Below are 26,981 nucleotides of genomic sequence, written 5' to 3'. Positions count from 1 at the left end.
AATTCGGGTCAAACCCATAACGTATAAGAAGCCTCAAATCACAAATCAAACAATCTGATGACTTGAGAGGGGGTGGGGAGCAACCAAAGAGCGAAACATAAGATTTTTATATAGACATTTATACAGATTCATAGATAGATGTGTATGATAGCTTTTGAACCCGTAAATTACATGAGATTTATCAAATAATAAAAACAAATAAGGTCATTTATTTGAAAGAAAAAAAAAACAAAATTAAAACTTGTGTCATAAAGTCATTATGCGCGTTAGACGTGCACAAATCGGGTATTTAAAAAACCCGGAACCGGGTAGGAACCGGTTCCGGGTATGGTCAACAAAAGTCAAACCAGGTTCGGTTCCGGAACCGGTTCCGGGTATAGTCGGGTATTTGACCAGGTTTTGACCAGTTCCGGGTCGGGTTTTGACCGGTTCCTCCGGGTTTTTTTCGGGTTTTTGACCGGTTCCTCCGGGTTTTTTCCACCGGTTCCGGGTCGGTTCCGGTTCCGGAACCGGCTCCGAGGAGAAATCCTATACCCGGTCAGGAACCGGTTCCGGGTATGGGTTAGAACCGGTTCCGGTTCGGTTCCGGAACCGGTTATTTTGTGCACGTCTAATGCGCGTCATAAAGTCCTTATTTGGTGTAGTTTTCGATTGTAATAGGCGTTTTGTATCCTTTATTTGGTCTTTCGGCTTGGGCCTATGCAGCCGTGTGTCGATCGTTAGTGTTTGTATTTGATAGTTCTAGCACCTTGCTAGTGTTTAAAAAAAACCCTAAATACAAAAAACCTTTTTTATCCTTTTCTTAACTAATTAGTTTTAAATCATCACCAAATCTGCAATTACTAAAACTAGAACCTAACAGTTTATGACAAGATACAACAGTGCAAACACATGAATAATAGCGGGAATGCGGGATAGTTAACAGGAACAAGCCACATAACAATATTGACTTTGACACAGTCAAATCTAATGCTAACAAATTACATACCACGATCGAATAAAAACAAACTTTTTCTAAACAAAAACAGCCAAATATTCATTAGATAGACTAGAATCTGCGTATAAAAACTCTATTATATGCTCATTAAAGTTCATTAAATCCGTTAATAAAAGAATACTCGTCTTCTCGCCATGTTTAATCATAGATCCACATACTCCACATACAAAAGGTGACTGGCTGCAAATATCATTGGTATCTTCTCTTGGCTTCTCCATAAGCAACCACCCCCATAACCGTCATCGAGTAACCAGCTATACCTACAACTGTCACTGGGTTTCTGAAAAGAAGTATTGAGATAACGACTGCTACCGCCCCTTTGGCATTCCCAAGTACCTGATCGTTATTTACAAAGTTCAATTCCAAGACAAACTATCTTGTTTTCATAAAACTATGTGTTACAGTTGTGTGAAGCATTATATTATACTTGGTTGTTTAAAAAAAAAGTTTACAGCCGCTTTTGAAAAACATACAATTAAAAAGGAACCGATTCCTACTCCATTTGATGTAAAAGTACAAAGGTCCTTTTGGACTCGGCTTTGGTAAACCGTTTTTGACTTTTTAGATCAAACCGACTAACAATTTAACTTCAAGAGAAGTTAGTCAGTTACCTTTTAAGTTTCTGAATATAACTTCTATAAACAACCGAGTTCTGCAACGTGTAGAACGTTGCAGAGAGAATATTTACTCATATTATTAATAAAAATCGATATAAATCATCAGCGTTTGAAAATTGATCATATGACAATGAGTCATTTCAGGTTTTCTATATTAACTTAAATAGGAAAAAAGTAGCTATAGAAGAACTAGTCAAACGAGCCAAACGGTCAAAAGTCACTTTAATGGTCTTCAAGTGCTTACAAGTTACAACCTTCCAAATCATTTCATATTTTCATCTATATAAACGATTATCATTTTAAGAATACAACTTTTGTAGATACATTAATTGTTCAATCAAGCATACCCAACCCGTCACGGCCACATTAATTAATACAAACAATGCAAAAGGAATCAAGATGGCGAGTGACAAACCTGCAGTGTCAATGCACTCGTGTTCTTAGTCACCAAAAAGTTAGTCAAGTTAGCTGTATAAGCCATAGTTGAGTTAATCAAAAGCAGCACCCACATGAACCTATGCTCCATTGCAAGAGAGACGGTAACATCTATCACATCCGGTTCCATCACAAGTACAGCCGGCAACAAAACAATAATAGCAACCGGAGACATATATAGCAACAAATTCATAGAATTCAATTTCTCCCTACAAATACACATCAAGTCATACGCTAAATGTTAATATCAACCATAACAAATATTATTTATAGTATAGATACTCAATCTATCATTCAAGCGGAAAACAAATTACCCCTCGGAAGAAAGCAGGATCCCTTGAAGAACTGACTTGAAAGCCCTAGCAGCGGTCGCACTTATGCACATAATAAATCCATATAAATGAAAACTCGGCTCGCCCTGTCACAAATAACTTAATTAGTTTCGTTCATTATCATATTCATTGGCATCAAATTTCAAGATACCGCGAACATGAATGATGATCATGAATTGCTAAAAAGTATAAAATACCCTTTTAGTAAACTTAAATCAGTGACATATTAACATCAAACTACAGATCAAGATCCCTGCTCAATAACTAAAGATTGGTACTTTATAACTTTATATACGAAAATCGGACTGATCAAGACGAGATCAAACAATTAATTAACTAATTCAATAAAGGGTTAAAACACACACCCCACTAGCAATGACAACACCAGTAACAACAGGCACAAGAATACAATAAGTAACCCAAGACTCTCTCTTCAAAGTCATCAAATACGCAAACAACGCCGTAAAAAACGGTGTCGTGGCACCGACAGCTTGATTAAACGAAACGGGCAAGAATCTCAAGGAAATATTCCCACCGACAACCGACCCACAAAAGACAATGCTGAGAGTGGCAATCCTTAAAAACTGGGACCTGGATTTGATCTTCTGGAAGGGGACAAGTTTAAGGAAGACGATGGAGATGTAACTGAGGATGGCACAGGCTGACATGTGGCACATTGTGAGGAAGATTGGGAACTTGAAGCCGTAATTGGATAGTAATAGTTTGTTTAAGAGGAGGACACCGATGTTTGAGGAGTACCAGAGGATGATAAGTGAAGATATGAATAATATTCGTGAAGAAGAAGAAGAAGATGAAGCTGACATTTTGGTCAGTGGATCTAGGGGGTGGATGACGATCAAGATGGAGGTGGGTTATTGGGTGGGATTTTATTCAAGTGTAATTATTTTGTGGGTTTTATTTTGGATCTTGATTTATTGGGGTGGGGTGAATTTGTGTTGGTTTTTGTTGGAACTTGGAACAAATGTTTTTCATAGTTTTTACCGTGAATATTTAAATTATTAGGTTGTTGTGTGATAGAAAATATAACTTAAAAAGCAATGAAATTATCGATTATAGTGGTTGAGGTGATTTTGAGCTTTCTTTTGAGGATGTGCCAACGTACGAAGCATCTCATGGTTCTATACTTGAGAAATGAAGATGATTGGATGGATCAGTAGTCCGTCAATAATTCAAATGACAGTTCAGATATAAAAATAAGCCTGCCATGTTGATACCGATTTCGCAAAATCTGTTATTTTTCACAAAATCATGAGATGGCACACCATTTTTCTTGGATCCAAATAATTTATCCTTTCTCTTATTGTTTCAACTTTCTTCTTGTACTTCTTGAAAATTTGTTGAAAACTCACCTACTTTCACACTCATTTTCCCTATTTCAATGCCATCTCACCTTCCACCTCATCTCCTATTGTTTTCCAATTTTCTATTTTTCTAGATTAATTAAGATTTCTGAGCAAATTGTTATACATAACCACCAAAGAAGCAATTTTTAATGACAAGGGATGTTCTAACACGTATTGTAATATATTATTGTGAATTTGTAGCAATCATATAACACCCTAAAATTTCAAATAATAATATTTTATATTTATTGTATGACGAAAAGTTTACTTGAGTTAATGAATAAATGGTATAATAGTAAAGATGGTAAGATAAGTAGGTAAATTAGATGGAGGTAATTATGGACCAAAAAGGAAAGATGGCCTTAGATCCTAAGGGAGTATAAATAACCCTTAAACCCTAATCCTTCCCATTTTCATCCATAATATCCATCTTATTCCCCCTACACCTCCATAACACACACAAACCCTTCCTATTTACGGCCGAGAGAGAAAGAGAGAGATCCAAGACCAAATCCAAGCCAAATACCATTAGATATTGATTACACGAGCTAGATACAAGATAAAGGTTGATAAACAAGTCAAGCTGTGGCCTATTAGCCGTATAAAGGTATGTTCTTAACCTTAAAGATTACGTTTTTATGGACGGTTAGCCATGAAACTTAACCCTAGAGTAGATCGGGCCTAGATGTTCCATAAAAATGCAAACTTGATGATTAAAATGAACCTTATAGACTTATGGTAGTATACGGCTCATAGATAAACCCTAGATCTAGCCTATAACGTTTTAACTCTATAAAGGTCTAAGCTTTATGCCTAAAACGGGATAGATCTTGAAGCCGTGATAGTAATGGGTGCAATCGGGTATGAATGATGATGATAAAGGATTAAAGATCCATGATTTGAACCTCAGTACAAGTAAACTGGGCAAAATATAAACATAATATAGAAAATTAGCTGAGCTGGGTGTCTTCGGCCAAATTTAAGAATCCTTGGTCAAACCATAGGGTTCTCGGTCAAACATGCAGTCACCATGTGTTCTCGGTCAAGGTTCTCGGCCGAAAACACGAGTTCTCGCCCAAGTATGAGATCTCGGTCAACATACGAGTTCTCGGTCAAACCATATGGGTTCTCGGTCACGAGTTCTCGGAGGGTTCCCAGTCTTAAGTTCTCGGCCACAGTTCTGTTGGGCCTTGGGCCTGAACCCAAATTGAGCCAGATGATAGATATTTGGACCTGATTTAAATAAGCCCATCTTAGAAAATAATTTAGAATCCTAATGGAAAATGTGTTAAGACAACTAATGAAAATAAAATTTTTCCAATCTGACCTGGCAGCTTAACCCCAGCCAGGGGCTCTGCCCCTTGGACCCCGCTAGGGGCTGCCGCCCCTAAACCCCGCTGCCAGGGGCGCTGCCCCCGGACCCCCGTTCGTTGTGGGTTATATAAATATAGAAGTACGATATGAATAGCGATAGTTAATTGACACATGTAAATATTATACAGTTAGCCGTGCACAGCTCAAGAAAGGGATTACGATTAACGGTGAACGTAACCGCGTTCAGGTGAGTTTCTAGCCCTATTTCCTTGCTATGTTTTCGAGGCTGTGTGCATACTCGATTTGATTAGTTAATACACTTACCTTAAGTGGTAGGTATATGCCTTATGTGATTTATGTATGAATGAATGCTTGACGATGCATGAACGATCTTCGGATATTGCATGTGCCGTTAAGGGATAGTATAAAGTTATGATTGACATATATATGATGTATAGATGATGTATGGACGTATGAAAGTTATAATTATGAATGTATAGAAAGGTACGAAAGGCATAGATAGAACAAGGGAACCGACCCTAATAATGTCGGCGAATGTAGGGAACCGACCCTAATAATGTCAGCGAATGTAGGGAACCGACCCTAATAATATCGGCGAATGTAGGGGACCGACCCTAATAATATCGGCGAAGGTTATAGGGCGGAAGGCTCTTTAAAATGTATGTGTATGAATGAGAGTATATATGTTAATACGAAAGAAAGAATGAAAGTACGTAAGTATGTAAGACAATAGGAGGGTAAGTACCCTCGGGTGCATATGTAAAAGTGTGAATGTATTGTACATTGCCTGATTAACTAGAACTCACCCAGCGTAGCTGGCTTTTAGTATGCACGCAGGCTAATCGACTGAGACAGCTGGCTTGAGGGAGACACATGGCAATACTGAAGAGGCTGGCATCTGAAGATTGGTCGTGATGTTTTGACACTATGTTTTATGTTATGTTTTAAAAAGACAAATTATGGATGATTGTATCGAATGGTTGACTATTTTATTATTCCGCGAAAGTTTTTAATTAACTCTGATTTTAGAATTGTGTTTATGAGTAAATCCAACACCAAAGTAGGGCTATCGGTAACGGGGCCTTACAAATCATGTGTTGTACTTACTTTAAAGATGGCGCGGTATACCATAGCTACTAGTGGCAAATCCAGACATTTTACTCACTGGGTAAACTATGTGGTAGTGGATCCAACGGGTTAGGCGGCATGTCACTTATAAAAGAGACTAGATTAGGATATTTGCTAAAACAGGTGAATATGAATCGTTTTCTCAACCCATGTCTAGGTGTGTTGCCACTTTATGAATTGTCTTAAGAAAAGCATATATATCGTGGAAAACAAAATGAAAATTCTTCGATATTTTTGTGTTATCAAATGCACTTGTATATTTTGAATTTTTGATGATATATTAGATTTGCATTCTTTTTTCAAGATGGCTTAAAGCTGCCATAAATTATGGGAATCCACTACTTTATCCATAAATCAAAATATTAAGACTATGCGTCGTGGGCTCACGTGGGTGTTAAACCTTGGCCACATCAGCTTCTTAACGCCTCAAACATCACGCTGTGATTGTTAACGGGGCGTTAAACACACACCCAAGTCCGATTCTAAAACTTCTATTCCCCGAAAAAATACTTTTAACTTCTCTAAGCCTTTTATCTAAAATCTTTTCCTTGATTATTCTTTTAACATAATTTATATAAGATTTGTTACTACCAATCAACACAATTTCATCTACATATACCGTTAAGAAGATCACATACTTAGAAACCGATTTGAAAGAAAAACAAGAAGTCATTTTTACTATGTACAAATCATCATATATCATTAGGGCTATTCACGAACCGAACGCGGACATGCTCATACTTGGTTTGGTTTGAAAGCGAGCCGAACCGAAAGGATTGAATTTAAAGAAACGAACGATATCTTAATGCTTGAACTTGGTTCGGTTTGAAACCGAGCGGCTTGGTTCGGCTTGGTTTTGCTTGGTTTCGTACAAAGTTTCCAATTTTAAATTTCTAAAACTTCAAAATATCATTATTTCAAGACTTTCAACTCTAAATTGTCTAAAATTCCACCTTTAAAATGTATAAAACTCAAAGTTAACAAAAAACATATATCAAACGAGCGGCTATTGTTTAAATTTGAACTTTGAATTCAACACAAGATTGAAATTTTAAAAACTTTAAAAAAATAGTATACTTTTATATATATTCATAAAGTTTATATATAAAACTAATAAATAAAAAATAATTCGAGCAAAACGAACCGAACCAAAACGAGCGAGGCTTTGCTCGTGCTTGGATTGTTTTTAAACCGAACCGAGCCGAGCAACTCACTTCCAAACCGAGCCGAAATCGAACGAGCATTTTTCGAGCTAACGACGAACGAACGGCGAGCGGCAACCATTTTGAACAGCCCTATATATCATATATGGATTCAGTTCACATTTTAGGTGCCCGTTGTAATTCATTTAAGGACCTAACTAATTTACAAACCTTATTTTTAGAATGATTATAGAACCATTCAGTAATGGACTTAACATGATCCATTTTGGTGGATAGACAAGAGACATGATGTTGAACTTAGGAACTTGAAATATTACGTAACCGATGTTATTTACGCACTAGATGGCGTCGAGGCGTTACGATCTATTCTATATTGAGGGGTCATGATGGTGAACTTTGCTACTTGAGTGCTAAACATTAATTTGTTACACTACATTGAGGATTATGACAAAATTAACCAAACTTTAATATATATCAACCAAACGTTTAATTTCAATACGAAACACTAAAAAACAAAATTACAACTACAAATTCTCAACTCATACATCAATATCCAAACCTAGTTATTCAAAACTAGAACTTAACTTTTACATAAGCATCACTTCAAATGTATGGTCGTGAATGCATGAATTTATTTGTTCACGAGAAGTGACCTTATAACACCGCCTTCTGTTTCAGACGAGAGCAAATCGATGAAAGAGAAAATTATCCTTCAAGCATTGTCTATGTGTATCATTGCTAATCCTTGGGTTAAGAAGTTGTCGTACATCATCGAGTGAAGGATCACAAATTTCATAGCCATCAGGCAGACAATACACCTTTTGTGTGCGAAGATTGATGTAAACATGATGTCCTGCCTTAAGGCTATGATTATATGCATGTGACTTCTTGCCTCTCCCTTGGAGATATATACCGCACACCAAGCATGCATAGACGTTCAACCTTGATAGAGACACCGAACACTTCTTCTCAAACTCGAAGTTCAAACCCTGGCGATTAATCGTATAAAGGTATGGACAATCTCTACGGGTTTCAGTTTTCCTTTTGTAACGCGCGAGTGCATGATCGATATCATGTTCTTCGACCTCGTCGTATGTTACCAGGGCGTTAGGTTGAGGTGACGATGAACATCTTTGAACTGATTTATGCTTCTTCAAGTGTTGGTCTTCATCGTACGCAGAGTTTTGACGTTTCGTGTTCATCATCGTACGAGAAAGAAGTTCGACAAATTAAGGTTTCAGGGTTAATTTGTAACAACTAATTAACAAAGGTTTCCAATGAATGAATTTACAACTGATCGCCTACTTTTTATAAGGAAACAAATTCATAACCGACTTATTTAATTTAAAGCTATATCAATGATTTATGATATGATTTCTTATTTTTTGTACCGGGCCCAACACCCAGGTCCATTTTTTATTTTTTAGTTTTATTTTTACAGTTTCACATCTTATATATTATGAATTAAATTTTTAATAAATATGATTATTCTTTTATAATTTGCGTTCACTAAATAAAAAACAAAATACTCGGTTTTGATTATTTTTCTTGATACTGAGATATAAACTTTATGAAAACAAAGTTATATTCGAAATAAAGCATTTTTTTAGTATATACCAACTGTTTGTACCGTATAACGTCTTAAAATTGAACCCTTTTTTCTTGCATTTTAAAACCGACTAAATAATAGCATGTGTATGATATATGATATTATAACTTGCTTATGTGTTTGGCAGATATGCACCAAGATGTTAATTATATGTTTACTAGACGGGTGTCCACGCGATGCAGCGGGAAACTCGAACTTTGGTAATCTCATTACAAGTTTATGTGTGATCATTGTTCTGTTTGAAACCGTTCAAACCGGTAATTGGTTTAATTCCACGATTGATTATTTTTTCTTTAACTTTTAGCCAGTCGATTTCGATTTTCAATGGGGTGGTTTCAGTTTTCGACGACAAAAAAAGGTTACTTACAGTTTGGATCACGATTTAATATAAAAACCATCAAAACCAGACCGCAAACACCCATACGTAAATGTTGTTTTTTTAACTGCAAAAAACTATAACAATATGATAATCAAATTAAAGATAATAAAATTCTCGTTTTTATGGTGCAATGTTTAATGTTTTATAAAAAATATTAATGTATAAAAAGTTATAACCTTTTAAATTTCATGGGTGAAGTTGGGTTAAAAGTGAAAATAAAAGGAGCATATAGGTAAAAGATTAAGGGTGTAATTAATGTTTAAATTTATAAAAGGTTATTAAAGTCTAAGGATCAAAATTGTAACTATTTTTAATGATTTGAAATTGTAGGTGATATTTATCTTTTAAAGGACAGTATTGTCCTTTTCAACATGTTTTGTTGAGTTGTAAGTTATGTATTAAATTTTTATTTTACTTAAAAACAAACGTCTTAATTTACCCATCTTTTACTCATTAGATATAGATATAGACATAGATAGAAGGCAAATACTACATATAACGAACCTAGGTTGGATCCTAGCCCAACTAAACACATGAGGCTCAATGGAATAAAGCCCAAGTGGATTTACCGTGTGATTGGCTCAAATTTAGTAATTAGGCTATTAGACTTTTACCGATACAATCAAACTTTTTTCCTTTCCTTTTTTCGATTTTAGTTATTCAATCTATAGTTAGCTTACAACACATAGTTGAAAGGTCTGTTAGTTAATGAGAATGCTTATGTAACATATTAAATTTATTTAAATTTAAGCTTTTACTTGAACCAATACAAATATGCGTAACTTATAATTAAGAAGATGAGGCATTGTCGTGGTAAGGGGAGGGGTGGTTCCATTTTCCTCAAACACACCACCCAATGATGATGTGCCACATCACAAGCTCTAAATCTATCACATTTGATGGATTTTGGGTGGTGTGTTGTGGTGTGATAGGTTTTGGTATAAATACATACATATATATATATAGGTTTTTGTGTGAGTGAGAGAAGTGTATTTGAGGTATATATATATATAGAGAGAGAGAGAAAGAGAGTTTCATCACTCAAACCCACTATATGCGTGATGGCCATCACGCAAATCTCATCACTCAAGCTTGACAAGGCAGTGGCGGCGGTGTGGTAAGAGCCATCACGCATGATGGGAGCTCCATCACGCGGTGCCCCGTCTCCCCTAAGTATGGTAAACCTATTATTAAATGTGTTGAAGAACTTTTAAAATCAAATATTTTGTTCGTGTAATCAGTTAATACATTTACCATTTTTTTTGAACGACCAACTAAGTAACGCCGGGTACTCCGTACGCGGCCCCCATTGGCTAAAGGTATCCCGAGCCGGCCACTAGTTCGGACGGACGGAGCTCCTAGCGGTCCACCTATTGAGGGATTCACCGGATAAAACCCGACCCCACGCCCGCCAAATGGCACAACAGCGAGGAGCCGGTAAAACCGGGTGAGCTCAGGACTCGAACCCTGGCAAGCCATGGTCATTCCTCATATCTCCTATATAAATTAGTGATAGTGAGGTTTGAACCCCCTACCTCTCACTAATAAAGTAATTGCTCTACCATTGAGTCACATCCAATTGATACTTTTACCATTTTACTCTTCTAATTTTTCTAAAACCTATTATTAAATTTGTTGAAATAACTTTTACTCTTCTTTTTCTCAACAAATTATTGTTCTCTAGTATGATCGGCCCGACTAATATTTATCGAAGCTAGCTAGTTAACCACAACTTGTTAGATCAAGACCGGACGAAGGGGTAATTATAGGTGGTGGCAAAATAGTACGTGTTTGTGGCAAAGTTGGTATGATTTAGTATACATTATGTGTTCCCCAAAACATGTAATGATAGATTATGTTCTAAATAAAGGAATTGGAGAGAATTTAAAATTTGAGTAAATCTTTATTGTTTGAATCAAATTGGATATTTAATCTTTTAATAATATTATAATTATAAGATAAGATAGTCATTAGTGTTATGTATTTAAGTGTTTTCAAAAGTTAAATTAATCCTAACAATAATTATTCATACATTACATTCTAATCATATATTAAATACTGACACAAAAAAAATTGTAAGGCATGAATAATTGATGGTTTCGCTCACAAATTGATGAAAATTCAGCGACGCAAATGACAACGGGGTGAATTCGATGGTGGAACGAACGACAAGGGGTTTAGTCCGCCATGTGACCCAATATGATAGGTTATATTCATCTTCGTTAAATGTCCACAACACACAGACTTAGTAAATAAAAAAAAACAAATCAGAATTAACTAATAGTAAATAAATACGAAAAACACTAGCCCTACAAATCACACACCAAGTCTTCCTTTTTAACCACTTCTTGTGCATTCGTCATGATACCTATGTTGGCATCGTACCATTGTTCCAATCATATCTTCCTCTTGATATCCTTCCAAACAAATTGCACAACATTCTTCATCATCATTCTCCTTAACCAATCTAATTCTACTTGTCTTCACTGCATAATCTTCAATAGCCTTTGGTACGTTCTTACGAACCCGTTCCCACGATAACACCCACCTTGCGTTGCACATAGCTGAATCATGATTATATGCATTGTCAACATGATGCAACACTTGTCCAAACTCATTATGATACACATAACTGGCGCGGACCACGGACCCCTTATCCTCAGTGAATTGCAAGCGGCAAGTTTTATAAGGTGGCCCGCCTTCAAACAAGGAGTTGTAGATATATTGAATATTGTACTCATGGACGATTGCAGTTGCTGATGATTCCATATAATCTTTAACATTGTTGATCTCGATTAATATGTCCATGCGATCATTAGGCCCTCCGTTTACGATTATGAAAACCCTTGATGATCGGTATACAACACCGTAAAAAGACATGTGTTCGAACGAAAGAGAGAGTATCCCTTAGGGTAATTAGGATTTAGGAAGAGCCTTATATATAAAGTAGAAGCCGCCAAGCCTTAATGTCGGTTGTTATTTTTTCCTTAATTTATTTTTGGTTTGGTTTGGTTTTGTTTAATTTTATCATAAGGTATTTTGTTATTTACTCCAGAAAAATTATTAGGCATTCACTCATGTTTTATTTGTGTTACGGTTGAGCATATACTGATATACGTAACAACCTTTAAATTTCGGGCTTAGTTCAGTTTTTAAAACATAGATAAATCTCAACACGTCCTTACAATGTGGTATAGTGGTAGGAAATATGAGTTTCTTATTGGAGACCAAGTTCAATCCCCAATTACAACACTTTGGGAGAACATAGGTGGCTCAATGAAAGAAGATTGAAATCTTTATGATCTTCCGTTCGATCATGAGGGCGTCCGGGTTTTACTACCAGTGGGCCTTCGGACGGGTGAGTTTTCCTCGAAACTGGAGATAATTAATAGACACTTAAGAGCTCTGTACGGCTTGTTGGACCAGTTGTTTGCCATTGGGTCCCCCATATAGAATACGTAAGCATTCTATGTTTGATATTCGTTCAAAATAAATAAAATAAACCCGAACACAAACATGCCCGCCCAACTAAGAGTCAAATCATGAATTCAAATTAAAATAAGTGTTTTCAATAATAAAATATTAATAATTATAATCATAACTATAGACAAAATAATAATAAGATAAAATGGCAAAAAACGTCCTTTATGTTTACACGGTTTTTCAATGGACGTCCTTTGACAAAATTAATGACAGAAAACATCATTTATATTTGAAAACTCTATCACGTTTTGTCCTTCGACCCTAACCCAGTTAAGTATTTTCGTTAAATTTGGTCATGTACAATGCACATGAGGGTATATTTGTAAATTTATAAATATATTTAATAACTAAAAATAAAACATAGATATATATATATATATATATATATATATATGTAAAATAATCTCTCTCTCTCTCTCTCTCTCTCTCTCTCTCTCTCTCGTCCATTTTGGTACCATCACCGTGTCACACCCCCGACCCCTATACCCCGGGAGGGGAGCCGTGAACATTGATTGGTGGTATCGGCGTTTATTAAATTATTTTGCATCGGAAAATTTCATTAGAACCGCAGTTAGGAAAAATGATCAGAGTTATAAAAAAAACCATGATTATTATTATGATAAAACGGTAATTTAGTCCCTTTTGATACAAACATAAATTTTATAGGGTTAAACCCTTATTTACAAAACACGTTTCTTTATTCTGGTGACAAGCCACTTATTTAAGCTGGAAGCCCGCAAGCATCATTCATTTGTCTCTAACAAGTCACATGAAATATGTTTAAAATATTTGATCAGCAAGAAATACTGGTGAGTACATTCATTTGTAAATGACACATTTTACAGTTACAGCATTAAGATGTTTTTACATCTGTCTGCTTACAAATTACCGAAAGGTACTTGTCACTCGACCGTATCTATGACTGTGGTCATATTACTTATTGGCTAACACTTGTCCAATAAGTAACGTGTAATAGCCCAGTAGGCAAGCCTTGTATACAAAACCCCACAATACTAGTAGTAATCATCCCGTAAGTTTACAGAGACTTAATCACTGTAATGTATTTAAAATACTTTATAAATACATTTGAAAATATTTAGACAATCTATCATGGGTTTTGTAGGTTTTGAAATCACCATGACAGTGTCGGAAAAATAGTTATCTCACGCAAATGTGAGTGGTATAAAAACTTGAATGTCTCACCTTGCAAGTTTACAATTAAGTTACACTTCCTGGTATTAAGCACATAGGATAAACACAATGTAGTATACCTAGATTAGTATAAAACCAATAATCATAACGATAATCACGAGAGTAGAAACTTTACACGATGGCACAATGTCATACCTTAACAGGCAGAGCTTTCGGATTCGTGTATATTTCTTTCGATCGGGTATCGTTACAATAACTCGGGTATTATACTATTAATATATAGTTTATATGTGTGTGAGAAATTCCAGAGAGAACAGATTTTTGAGCAAGGATTGAAGTCCCATTGGCTTCCTATTTATAGCAAGTTGAGTCAGCCTTAGGCCTGCGAAGTGTAAAGTGCGCCATCAAAGCGCCACATTGCCCGTGGTACTTCGCCCGTGCCCGAGTCCGTGCGCGTGCGCGTTCGGGTGCTTCGCACCCTCCGCTAGGACCACTGGGTGTGATATGTCTTATAAGAACATTAACATAGGAATTTTCTTTCTTATAAAGAACTCACTAGTTTTATATTCTAGCGATGTGGGACAAGAAACTTACAAACCTATTTATACTATAGTGATACCTTCTTCATTTCTTTCTTCCACCAATATGGGATGGGATTTTCGTTCTTCTATTTCCTTTACTTTTTATTTTATGGTTTGTTATACACCGTCCAACCACCACCACCGCCACAATCGTAATTAACTGGATTGGATGTTGCCCCCATTTATACACCCAATTTCTTATCATAACCCCGTTTATTATTCTCGTTTTATATCCGACAATCACTAAATTGATGTTGAGCCGGCCAAACTGAACACGCGAAGGAGATTAGATATGGAAAAAGGGCAAAAATGGCAGAGTTGTATCAAAATTAAAAGGCCAAGAACCGATTGACAGGGATAATAAGGTGGATCTGTTAGAGGTTTAGGTGGGTCTATGTTTCTCGTTCATCGGCGCTGCTGCCCTCGTGTCGGAACCCTAGCATCGCCAGAAAATCCTAACCGGGTTTTGGACTGGTGCCGGAACCCTAGCTTGTGCCGAAATCCTAGCATTGGGTTTTGGATCTCTGATGCAACGCTGCTGTGGTGGTGGTCCGGTGGGTTATGTGGTGTAAAGAGAGAGAGAGAGAGCTTTGATTTTTCCTTTTATTTTTAGTTTTAATTAGTAAGTAAATTATATTTATGAATTTACAAATATATCCTCATGTGCATTGCACATGATCAAATTTAACGAAAATACTTAACTGGGTTAGGGTTAAAGGACAAAACGTGATAGAGTTGACAAATATAAAAGATGTTTTATGTCATTAAGTTTACCAGAAAACGTCTATTGAAAAACCATGCAAACATAAATGACGTCTTTTGTCATTTTGTTTAATAATAATAAACTTGGTGCCTCAAAACAACGCTTATTGTATTTCAATGTTTAAAAAAAAAACTTTTTTTCTAGTTTCGTAATCGTTGAAGTAACAAACGTAATTGAAACTGATCAAATTCATGTCGACTCGTTAATGCAACGTCCGAGTTTTACTGACCAAATAAATTCGTTATATTTTTTTTTATCATAGGTTGTACAAGTTTTCTTTTTTTTTTTAGTTCCAGTAGCGTAACGAAAGTAACAAAATCCGAATTCTGTGTCGACTCGCCACCGTAACGCACAGATTTTAGTGGCCGAACAAATGTCCTAAATATATAATTTTTCATTATAAGCTATACAGTTTTTTAGTTCTAATACCATAAAAAAAAATGTAACCAAAACCACCCGAATTTACATTGATACATTAATTTATTAAAATTAGCGCCGGTATCGTGACATTTACATACACATGAAGCGTTATTTTTATAAATTGATAATGATCTTGGTTTGACAAGTTGGTATTACAATATTACAACATACAAAAGTGTATGGTGATTGGTGAGCTAGGTTCAGATCTATCTAAATCTGACTCCGAGTAATCGCTTACGTGATCTTGGTCGGGGCTTGCCAAGCTCCAGGGGAAGTAGGCCGTTGACTTACGTGTTTCGGTCTTTGACAGGTCGTCCAATAGGGTTGTTTACTTAGGTGTCTCGTCATTGTCGTCACTGCAGCGGTCGTTGACGTTGACGGATGGTGGCTTGTTGGTGTGGCCGGCTGGCGAGGGTTGGTGATGAAGACCAGCGGGAGGGAGGAGGGGTTTAGGCTTATGTGGCCCACTATCATATTAACACAACGTATTTTGTATTTTAGAATAAATTTATTTTGCAACGTCACACGCCATACCATAAAAAGTTAACTGAGTTAGTGGTTTGTTAAAATAGGATTGTTATTGATAACAATAATGAAAGTTGGGATTATTAGTAGTCACATTATTAGTTGGGATTAATATTGGTAAACAGACAACAGTTTGGATTATTATAGTCCAATTTTCCTATATTTAAAGACACAAAAATAAATAAATGTGCATAAATTTCATTAAAAAATCTATTTATTCTAATAAAAGCCTACCAATTTTGCCACTTGTCAACATAGCCCTCCTCATCTTTTTTTTCAATCAATTTTCATATATGGTCCTTATTTTTTAAGTCATTTCATTATATGACATTAAAACTATAGGTTTATTCCAACTAAATCCATTACTACATATAATAAGTAGTCTCCATATGGATTGACAAGAGATAATTAGTGAATTTTAAAGTGTTAATTAAATTGTTTGTTATGGTTTATATTCAAAATAATAAACATTCGATTCATAATATGTGGAATGAGAACAATGGACTTAGACTAAATTCTAATAACGTCAGCGGCTAAGGCTTAGCCTTTAATACCTAAAAATACATATGATTTTAAAATTAAAAAATTTTCGGGTTGACCCGAAACCTAGAATTCGGACCCAAGAACCAACACGAATTACTTCGATTCAGGTTCGGGTTAGTACTTTCTTGGGTTCGAGATTCTCGGGTCAGGTTAGTTTGGGTTCAGATACGGGTTTTCTTGGGTTGGGTTCATGTTACGGGTAACAGTGGCAGCCTACTTTCAAATATTATAAATAAGAATCACTACATTCATTTTATGCAACTTTAAATCTTCTAATATTCTTTTAACTCATAATAATCACTATTATTTGAATATGGTTTTAGGGTTATTATGTATTTTTCATTTTCCTGGCAATTACATTCATATGAAATAAACAAATCATTTTGTTATATTTAAATTTTCGGTTTTTATTTTGCTTGATTATACAATTTTTAATTGTAAAATATAAAGTCAATTAAAAATTTGTAAAGATTCTAAGGATAATTATATCATCAAAGTTTAAGTATATGATTTTTGGGATAATCATGTCTTTTTTGGTTAACTGAGGAAATGTTCTCAAATGACATCATATTAATTGATTAAAAGCTATGACATATTATTTGTATGAATTTTTCTTTTATTAGTATCATGGATATATATTATCATTTATCTAGAGTTTGCATGTACTTGGAGAACCATTTTTGTCACACACACAACTATATATAGCTATATCAAGAGTTATAAGCAGGTCTATATGTTACTTTATTACGAGTTACAGGCAGACATGGACTAAAAATTTTGATTTTTGATAAACAATGTATACCTGCTAATACAATAACAAATGTAGTGTAAAAGGAAGTTTTTACCTATTTGTAACATATTTGTGTAATCTTACTTATGTAATTTCTGTAATTTTAGTTTTATTTTAATTGTATTAACAATATATGATCAATTTGTTGACTGTATTTCACTTAATGATCTATGTTTAAATTTTTCAACAATTACCCGTGTAATACACGGGCCTCAAACTAGTACATTAATAATTTAGCAATACTTATTCATTAAAAAAAGAATTATGTTAGCCAATAGTGTCGGTGATTTCAATGTCATCATGTCATTTTAATACAATTGGATTTTAACAACAAAGTGAAGTTATAGCTTACATCAATACATATTAGGAGTGAAGTACACGCTTGTTCGAGACTATTATAATTTCAGGCACATAGTCCAAGGGGCGGAGCCTTACCAGGGGCTCATGCAAGAAAGCCATTGAAAAAAACGATTTGATGGCTACGGTCTCCAGTGGGATCTAAGATCCAAATTTGACATTGATAGATGCTAGTGCATACAATTTAGCAAGAACTAAATGTGTTTGCAGGTTCCCTGGTGAAATTCTATAACCAACATAATTTTCGGTTCAAGTTTATAGTTTCTGCTGCAACACATGTTTCACATACGAAGAACTTGAAAACCAGATATGTTAGATCCTGATTCAATAATGTCTAGAACAACATACTCATGGCTTGAATTTAAGACAACACACTGCAGATGTTCATTTAGGGCAAGAGACAAACAGGACTAGATACATAACTTTCAAAATATTAGCATCTGGAAAATACCATAATCGTTTTATAGGAACTTATGGTAGTTATAATCATTAAAAAGATAATAATTAATAATAAACATGTTGCATATGTTCTTATTATTACTAGATAGACGTCCAAACAGGGTGTGATCAAGGCTGACCAAGAAGTGAAGGCTTGTAGAACGCATGACTCTGAGCAATCTCAATTCTTTCACGCGGATCGTTCAATCTCTCGTCTCTGAGTGCCTCAAGAATCGCTCGTGAATCTTGTTCCCTGAAAGCCAAAAATCATGTTGGAAGTTGTAACTACATATTAATGTGTTATAAATAAAGACGGGTAGGTCCCAATTTCTCTTTTGTTTAAAACTAAATTTATTTATACTTTCTTCATGTCATATCATCAAAGATAAGCTTGATATGTTAAATGACTCCACCAATAAAGTTGCACCGAATGTATTAATTACTAGTTGTCAAAATAAGATGACAAGTCTACTCATGGATTTTAATTGTAGGGACAAGCCTTCAATCATATGTTTGATTACTGTAACAGATAATCATGGGGTCAAGTCAAGAAACAGCCCCTTTTTATTATATTTCGTTTACAAATTCGGTCTATTTTATGACCATTATATGATATTTCCACAACTGATTTCCAGTTCAGTTACATGTAAAGTTAAGCATTTGCATATTATATTAGGTGCATGTGTTTAAATGAAAGATTATCTCTTCATATAGGCATATAAATGAGCTAACATTTATTTAATAAACAAACGAACTAACATGAACATAGGCCTCGTTTGTTCAGTTTATGTCCGTTCATTTACGCTCATATATGTTCATTAGTTTACGTTTGTTTAAGTTCATTCATTAACATATTCATTTAAAAGTTTTTGGCCCGTTACAACTTAGTATAGTTTTAATAACTTTAAAGGCCCACCGCTTTGTTATTCATATTACTTTTAACTAGTTTTAGCTCAGTTATGCTCATTTATACCGTAAACAAATGAACATGCTCATTTTATCAACGATCAAACACGAACAAGAAACTCCTGTTCGTTTAACTGTTTGTGTTCAATCGTCCGTACGCTTAAATTTAAACAAACGAACACGAACATGCTCCGTTCGTGTTCATTCGGTTCGCTTACAAGCCTACCTTTTTATGAGTATTTTGTATAACGTCTTCAAGATAGGACACAATTCAACCGGTTCAACAGGCTTTTTTTCATTCGGATGCAATACACTCAAGCTCGATTGACTCAAAAGCTCATAAAATGCCCCCACTGCAGATACTCCCTATAAACCAAAAAAACATATAATTTAATTAACAATAATCAAACAATAAAAAAAGGAAAGTTATTAAATTAAGTGTACCTGAATCATCCCTTTACCACTAATGCTATCACCCATATCAAGACTCAATTCTCCTTTTGCAATCATTTGCCCGTACCACGCGTTACGCCCTTTCAAAAGTGTCACATAAGTGTCTGCAAGCAACGGTCCAGCAAGTTTTTCGGGCTCTTCAGTTAATAAATGAGTGATGAATATCATCTCCGATGTGCAGTGTGCAAAATACACCGATTTGCTGGTTGCGCTTTCATTGGTCAAACTTGCTACCATTCCTGAAATTAATAAAACCAAAAATCAATTATCCAGTTTAAATATGATGTAAAACATATTTCATCTTACCGGCTCCAATTGCATAAACATTTTTTAATCCTCCCATAACTTCATGTGTGACAAGATCACTATTGTCCCATACTATAAAATGCGGTTGTCTTAGAAACTTTGCAAGTGGTATCCTCCACTTTTCATCCCCACAAATTCGTGCATTCGCATATTCTTTGTTGTAAATTTCAGAAGCAATATTTGGTCCACCAAGATATAATATGTTTTCCTTTGGAACCCCAGCTATAACAAAAAAATTATTATTACAAATGATGTAAAAAAGTGTCAACTTCGGTTGTACCATTGCTAACTAGTCAAATGTTAAATATATTAAAATTACAAAATCTGGCTACAAAAGCCGAGTTAAACAGCTAAAACAGCACGCAATACATACTCGAGGGTTTACAAACTCCTAAATTGGTTTATTAATAATTCGGGACATTGTTTTCAATATGTTTTTGTAATCATATTAAATGAATTAACTATACATAAAAATAAATAAAAAAAACAAAAAACTGTATTGACCGTCAAACCAGTTCATATTAGATGAATTTTACTATTCATAAAAGGAAAATAAGAAAACAAATAAATATTGTCTTGTCAGTCAAACAAACTTGGCCCCCCACCCACACACGATTTTAATTCACCGTAAAAGTTTCCCTTTTTGTACGATCATATATTTACCCGTGCGTCCAAGAAAGAGTCCACTATACGATACAAAACACAATGCACCAATATTTCAGATAATCGTTACATTTGTACCCTTGGTTAAGTGCAATCCAAAAAATCAACCCTCTTTGATCTTCATAACATGAAGGCTAATCTAGGGACTAGGAACATCAAGTTTATCTTAATATATAAACTCAAACATCATAAACCAGACTTTCTTGCAACAATCTATGCACACAAAGTGATACAATCTAAACAAGGTAAATTCTTATATGCAAACATATCAACAAAATCAGAAAATTAATCATGATACAACAATAATGTCACAGTGATTAAAGATTAATTCGAGATAAAAAAAACACTTACTTGCCCTGCTGATCATCTGCGTCGGAGTAATAATATGAGGAACGGGATCTAAAGCAGCTTCTATACCCTTCGACAACGAGATAATAATTGGTGGGCTAATTCTCTCCTTCCAATATTTACTAATCTCTTCAAAAACCTCACGCGTTTCAGTCGAAGGCAACCCATTAACCACAATATCAGCATCCCAAACCGCTTCCTGCAAATTAGTAACAACTTTCATGGGACAAAGAGGCGTATCCACCATATTCAAACAAAACCCGTCTTTCAAAATCTCATCCGCGTAAAGAATCCGGTCACCTAACCTCGCTTCAACATACTTCAAATACGCACAACGTCTAATTAACCTCCTCAACACATCTTCCCTCGAATTAATCACCTCAAACAGATGTTCAGCAGTGGCTCGATCAACCGTTCTTCCACCCCTTCTCCATATCCTAATCTGAACCTTGTCGCGAAACCGACCGTACGAATCTTGAAGCAGAGCCGCAAACACGCTGCCCCACGCGCCCGCACCGACTCCAACAATCTTTAACAAATCATCATCAGACTTTCCAAGAACGCGTCTAAACACATCTAGCTTTTCCTCTAAACCGTTATTATGCGAAACCGCCCCGTTTGAAAGCAGATTCGGCATCATAACCTCAATGCTTCCCACCATAACTTTCAAAATAAAAAAAAACCCTAATTTCAGTTTTGTGATCACAAGTATGGGCAGAAGCATTGGATTATATGAATTAAGTATATAGGTAGAATTCTCACCTAAATCAGAGCTACCAAAGAAAAGATATTAATTGGCATATGCATATGTCTAGTATTATTACAAGCCCTAAAATCACAATGACTTAGTAAACTCAGACAAGGTTGGTAATTGGTTCACCTGTCCAACCATAAATACAAACTTAATAAATTAAAGGCGAAACCAACAATGAACTACTACTAATCAATTAAAGTTAGATAATTGAACCTTCAAAATTGTACTCTGATGATGAATTTGGTGAGTGTAAATGAATGTGAATACATGAAGTTAGGGTGTAGAGGCATTTATTTATAATGATGATGATGATGATGATGATGATGATGAAAATGGGTAAGCGGCCATAATGGAGGAAGATTATTAAAAATAAGGAAGAATGGGTTTCTGGTCGCCATTAATGAAGGTGGTTGAATCACGTTGTTCATTTTGCTTTCGTCTTTCAAAACAAAACACCACTGTCTCTTCTGTTCATCAACTCCTTGTTGTTTTCTCGGGGCATTAATTACAAGCCGAGCCCGAACTTGACTCGTTTGAGGTCGACTTGTTTACTATTTATTAATTAGTTTTCATATATTTATAACTAGTTTAAGACTCTGTACTACACGAGTAGTTCTTGAAAATATATTTAATAAATAATCAGTATACAATAAACAATAAACCCGTTAAACACTATTAATACAGTCCTTTTATAATAGTGTTTAAAAGAATTTTTAAATAAAAGATAATTATAAATATTTGAAAAAAATATTAAGTAAATATTAAATTAACAAGTTTTGAAGCACAAATTTTAAAAATGGAAACTATTATTTTACTATTATAAATTAGTTAAAAATTGTGAGGTTGAATTTTGAAGTGACAAGTGACAAAACTTGTATCTTTTTATTAGAGAGTATAGAAGATTAGAAAATTTTTATAGGGAAAAGATCAAATACAATAATGTCTTAACGTACAATACGTACGAGAATCAATTTTTTCACGAATCGATACATAAAATCACATCCAAACATCTCGGAATCGTCAATGCATATCTAATCAATCATTGGTTTACTGGAAAAAAACAGTTTTGGATGGTTAATCGATCAATTTTTCACTTTTTTTCACAAATACCGTTTTTGAGCGTTTAATGAGCGTTTTACGAACGTTTTAGGTTTTTGCCTTTGAGCGTCTCGCGTGCCTACCGTACGTTAAGTCATTAGCGTACAGTAATGCTGCCTATTTTTATATATAATTTTCAATTATACTTTTAGATAAATGATACAATACAATAATCCTTAACGTACAAAAATATTTAAATTCATGAAATTGATCCATAAAATTACATTACAATATCTCGAAATCATTAATACATGGCCAATTAATCATCGATTAACCGAAAAAAAACAGATTTGGATCGTTAATCGATCGATTTTTTACTTTTCTTCACGAAACCTGTTTTGAGCGTATTACGGATTCTTGAGCGTTTTTCGTATCCTGGCTTTTGAGTGTTTTTTATTTTTTTGGCCTTGAACGTTTTGTTTTTGCCTTTAAGCGTTTTGTTTTTGCATTGAGCGTAATTCGGGTGCGTCTTTGTACGTTAAAGATTATTATACGATAACCTAACTCTGTACTTTATATATAACATAATATATTATTTATTTATTCATAACATTATATATATATATATATATATATATATATATATATATATGAGTATCATTACAGAACTGTAAAATTATTTAAAAACTTGAAGGAACCCTTGAAAACTAACGTTTTTATAAAAAAAATCTTTTAGATAAATGATACAATACAATAATCCTTAACGTACAAAAATATTTAAATTCATGAAATTGATCCATAAAATCACATTACAAGATCTCGAAATCATCAATACATGGCCAATTAATCATCGATTAACCGAAAAAAAAAACAGATTTGGATCGTTAATCGATCGATTTTTTACTTTTCTTCACGAAACCTGTTTTGAGCGTATTACGGATTCTTGAGCGTTTTTCGTATCCTGGCCTTTGAGTGTTTTTTATTTTTTTGGCCTTGAACGTTTTGTTTTTGCCTTTAAGCGTTTTGTTTTTGCATTGAGCGTAATTCGCGTGCGTCTTTGTACGTTAAAGATTATTATACGATAACCTAACTCTGTACTTTATATATAACATAATATATTATTTATTTATTCATAACATTATAGGATAAATATCATTACAAAACTGTAAAATTATTTAAAAAAACTTGAAGGAACCCTAGAAAACTAACGTTTTTATAAAAAAATTTGTATGTTAATGTTCTTGAGATTTGTTTTATTATTGTTTATGTCTATATCTACAATTACAATTTTGAAAATTAATTTTTATACATATCTATGATTTGTTTAACACATATGTAAATTTGTTAGTACATAAATTTTACATATATGTAAACTTGTGATTAATATATATAATCAAAAAAATTTATATAAAATATGATAAAACTACTATTAAATAATATTAATATATAAAAAAATTAAAAAAATGTTTGTTAAGGATTCCTAAGAGTTCTTAACTTTTTTAGAGTTTTTAAATGATAACAACCCTATATATATATATATGATGAGTATTATTACAGAACTGTTAAATAATTTAAGAACTTGAAGTAACTTTTGAAAACTAACGTTTTTTATAAAACTTTTTGTATGTTGATGTTATTTGGGTGTAGCTTTATCATTTTTATATCTATATTTACAATTAAAATTTTGAAAATTAGTTTTTATACATATATATGTTTTGTTTTACACCTATGTAAATTTGCTAGTACATAAATTTTACACATATGTAAGCTTGTGATTAATATATGTAATCAAAACTTTTTATATAAAATATGGTAAAACTACTCTTAAATAATGTTAATATAAAAGAAATTAAAAAAATGTTTGGTTGTTTAGAGTTCCTATGAGTTCTTAAACTTTTTTAGAATTCTTGAATGATACTAACTATATATATATATATATATATATATATATATATATATATATATATATATATATATATTATTAAGCACGAGCAATGTTTTTAGACCCGGCCCGGGCGTTGACCCGGATGCCTTACCGGGTCAAAGGTCGGACCGACCCGGAAGGTCGGACCGTTATTTGACCCGGATGACGTCATAAATAAATAAATAATATTAATATATATAATTTATATATATATATATATATATATATAAAATAATAATCTTTCTATGATTTAGTTTTCATTTATTTATTAATTTATCAAGATTTACTAGAAGCTTTAATATAAACAAGATTTATTTCCTTATCTGATATAATTTCCATTTTTATCTAACATTAGAATGTGCTATTTACATATATAGGTCTTATTTTTCATCAAAAGTCACATGTATGATGCTTGGTTGGATGATTTGTGGCTTATTCCTTAAGGTTTTCATCTCGGAAACCACCCGCGTTCGATCCCTGACCGGCGCATCTTATTTTTAATTTAATAAAATACTGTTCTACCGGTTCAACCGGCGGTTCACCGGGTCCGGTCCAACCGGCGCCCGCGCAGACCGGCCGGCCCAATAGAAAACGGGTTATACACCCCGACCCGGACCGGTATTAAGGCCGGGTCCTGGTCGAACCGCGGCCGGGCCGGGTTTCAAAACCATGAGCACGAGTTATGAGCAGTTAACGTGATTTCACAATTAGAGGATGAGGACATAAACGACATTCCACAATTGAGCAGAAAAAGTAATTTAGCAATATCCCGATTCGTTCTGAAAGCGTTCGGTGCAAGTTTATAATGCAAGGATTTAAGGACAAAATTGGAATATTAGTAAATACTAGAATTCATTATATTCTATAAGCATTCGTAGACAAACGAAGGTTTAGGTCCTATTGAATACCTACCCTATTGATTTTGCTATTCGAAACATCAAAATACTAAATTGAATGCAACCGTTCAAAGACAGAAGGTTTAGGGGTCCTATTGAATTCGATGACCGGGTATAGATTTCATTTTGTATCCATTTGTTCTAATTAATTAATTATTCATTCAATCCCACCTTCAATTGCAATACAAAATAAAAACCCCTTAATCATTGTGCAATCAAAGGTTGCAATAATCTTCTATGGTATAAGTATGGCCGATGTTTGCCCTCACAATTCCTCTCAGTCCCCGCAATGGAGGTAAGTGTTCCTTATATGTTTGTATGTACACATTCTCTGGAAGCAATTGGGTTTTGTATTTTTATGATTTGTTAGTGATAACCCAAAGGATGCGCCGTTAGTTGGTTGAAAATTCATTGACGGCAATGTTGAAATGACAGTTAATATTGAATGAATGGATGATAATGTTCCTGCTCATGTTAAGAGGTATTTGGTGTAGCAACTATCTACTGATCAGCATAGAATTATCAAATGATTTGTGTATAATTTCGTGATGCTAAACAACCTTTTAATTCGGATTATATTAGGAAAGTTACATCTTGCAATTTTAATATTGATTTTGCTAATTGAGTGTGCTCTGTCATACATGCAGCTTCATAGAATTTATATATATTCTTTTTGGATCATGTCTTATTAATATAAATGGGATCTTTTTGCTTTTTTTTAGTTTTTTATTTTGTGTTTATTTGTTCAAATTTGTTTTTGAGATCAGGGTTCATAATGCCCGTATGGTGGTTTGATCAAAACTTTTAGAAACTGATTTGGAAACAATTATTGTCACATTACATGATTGCTAAGCTGATTATTGATTGTTTCTAGGAATTTTTAATCAAATACATTGAAATAATTATTGTTTTGGTACACTTTTATAACTTTATACTGGAATTCTTGATTTAGTATACAATAAATGGTAGTATTTCAGAATTGGAATCTTGCTTTGAGTTTTGTTTCCATTTTTAAGATATAAAATTTGAGCCTAATTGTTCAGAATTGGATGTTTCACTTTTAAACTTGGTCAAACCTCTTTGTTAGTGTCTTCTGGTCTAATCAGTTTGCTTACTTTTGTTATGCCTTTGTTAATATTCAGTATGAATTTGGTGTTCATATGAGGCCATGTTTATATGGTTACATGTATTATGCGTCTATTTTCAGATGCATTTAATTGGGTAGTATGAATGAATATGATGTTTATTGATTGTTTAGAGGCACACCCTTATGGCGAAAACG

At 34.1% G+C, this 26,981-nt stretch overlaps 2 protein-coding genes across 4 annotated transcripts; both read right to left on the bottom strand.

The window, feature by feature from the left end:
• Positions 1-881: 881 nt before the first annotated feature.
• On the bottom strand, positions 882-3,273 carry LOC143583385 (UDP-URONIC ACID TRANSPORTER 1-like). Its single transcript, XM_077065702.1, has 4 exons — positions 2,747-3,273; positions 2,364-2,467; positions 2,030-2,258; positions 882-1,333 (listed from the first exon to the last, which is right to left on the bottom strand). The coding sequence occupies exons 1-4, from the start codon at positions 3,203-3,205 to the stop codon at positions 1,187-1,189; spliced, it is 939 nt and encodes a 312-aa protein (XP_076921817.1). The 5' UTR covers positions 3,206-3,273; the 3' UTR covers positions 882-1,186.
• A 15,087-nt stretch (positions 3,274-18,360) lies between these two features.
• Positions 18,361-21,902, bottom strand: LOC143583384 (putative glycerol-3-phosphate dehydrogenase [NAD(+)] 1, cytosolic). 3 transcript variants are annotated; one of them, XM_077065700.1, is made up of 6 exons: positions 21,850-21,902; positions 21,091-21,750; positions 20,077-20,298; positions 19,762-20,009; positions 19,544-19,683; positions 18,361-18,664 (listed from the first exon to the last, which is right to left on the bottom strand). In XM_077065700.1, exons 2-6 carry the CDS (start codon positions 21,746-21,748, stop codon positions 18,541-18,543), a joined length of 1,392 nt encoding a protein of 463 aa, XP_076921815.1. In that variant the 5' UTR covers positions 21,749-21,750; positions 21,850-21,902; the 3' UTR covers positions 18,361-18,540. The 3 variants fall into 3 exon arrangements, with proteins under 3 accessions (XP_076921815.1, XP_076921816.1, XP_076921814.1); XM_077065701.1 differs by having other exon boundaries at positions 19,762-20,012; positions 20,050-20,298; positions 21,091-21,894; XM_077065699.1 differs by having other exon boundaries at positions 21,091-21,894.
• Positions 21,903-26,981: the final 5,079 nt, after the last annotated feature.

This window comes from Bidens hawaiensis, unplaced genomic scaffold, assembly GCF_021521415.1.
Source record: "Bidens hawaiensis isolate Kalapana, Puna unplaced genomic scaffold, B.hawaiensis_p1.1 tig00032380_1, whole genome shotgun sequence".
In the NCBI taxonomy this organism is placed as follows: domain Eukaryota; kingdom Viridiplantae; phylum Streptophyta; class Magnoliopsida; order Asterales; family Asteraceae; genus Bidens; species Bidens hawaiensis.
This window is presented reverse-complemented; position numbering and strand designations above follow the sequence as displayed.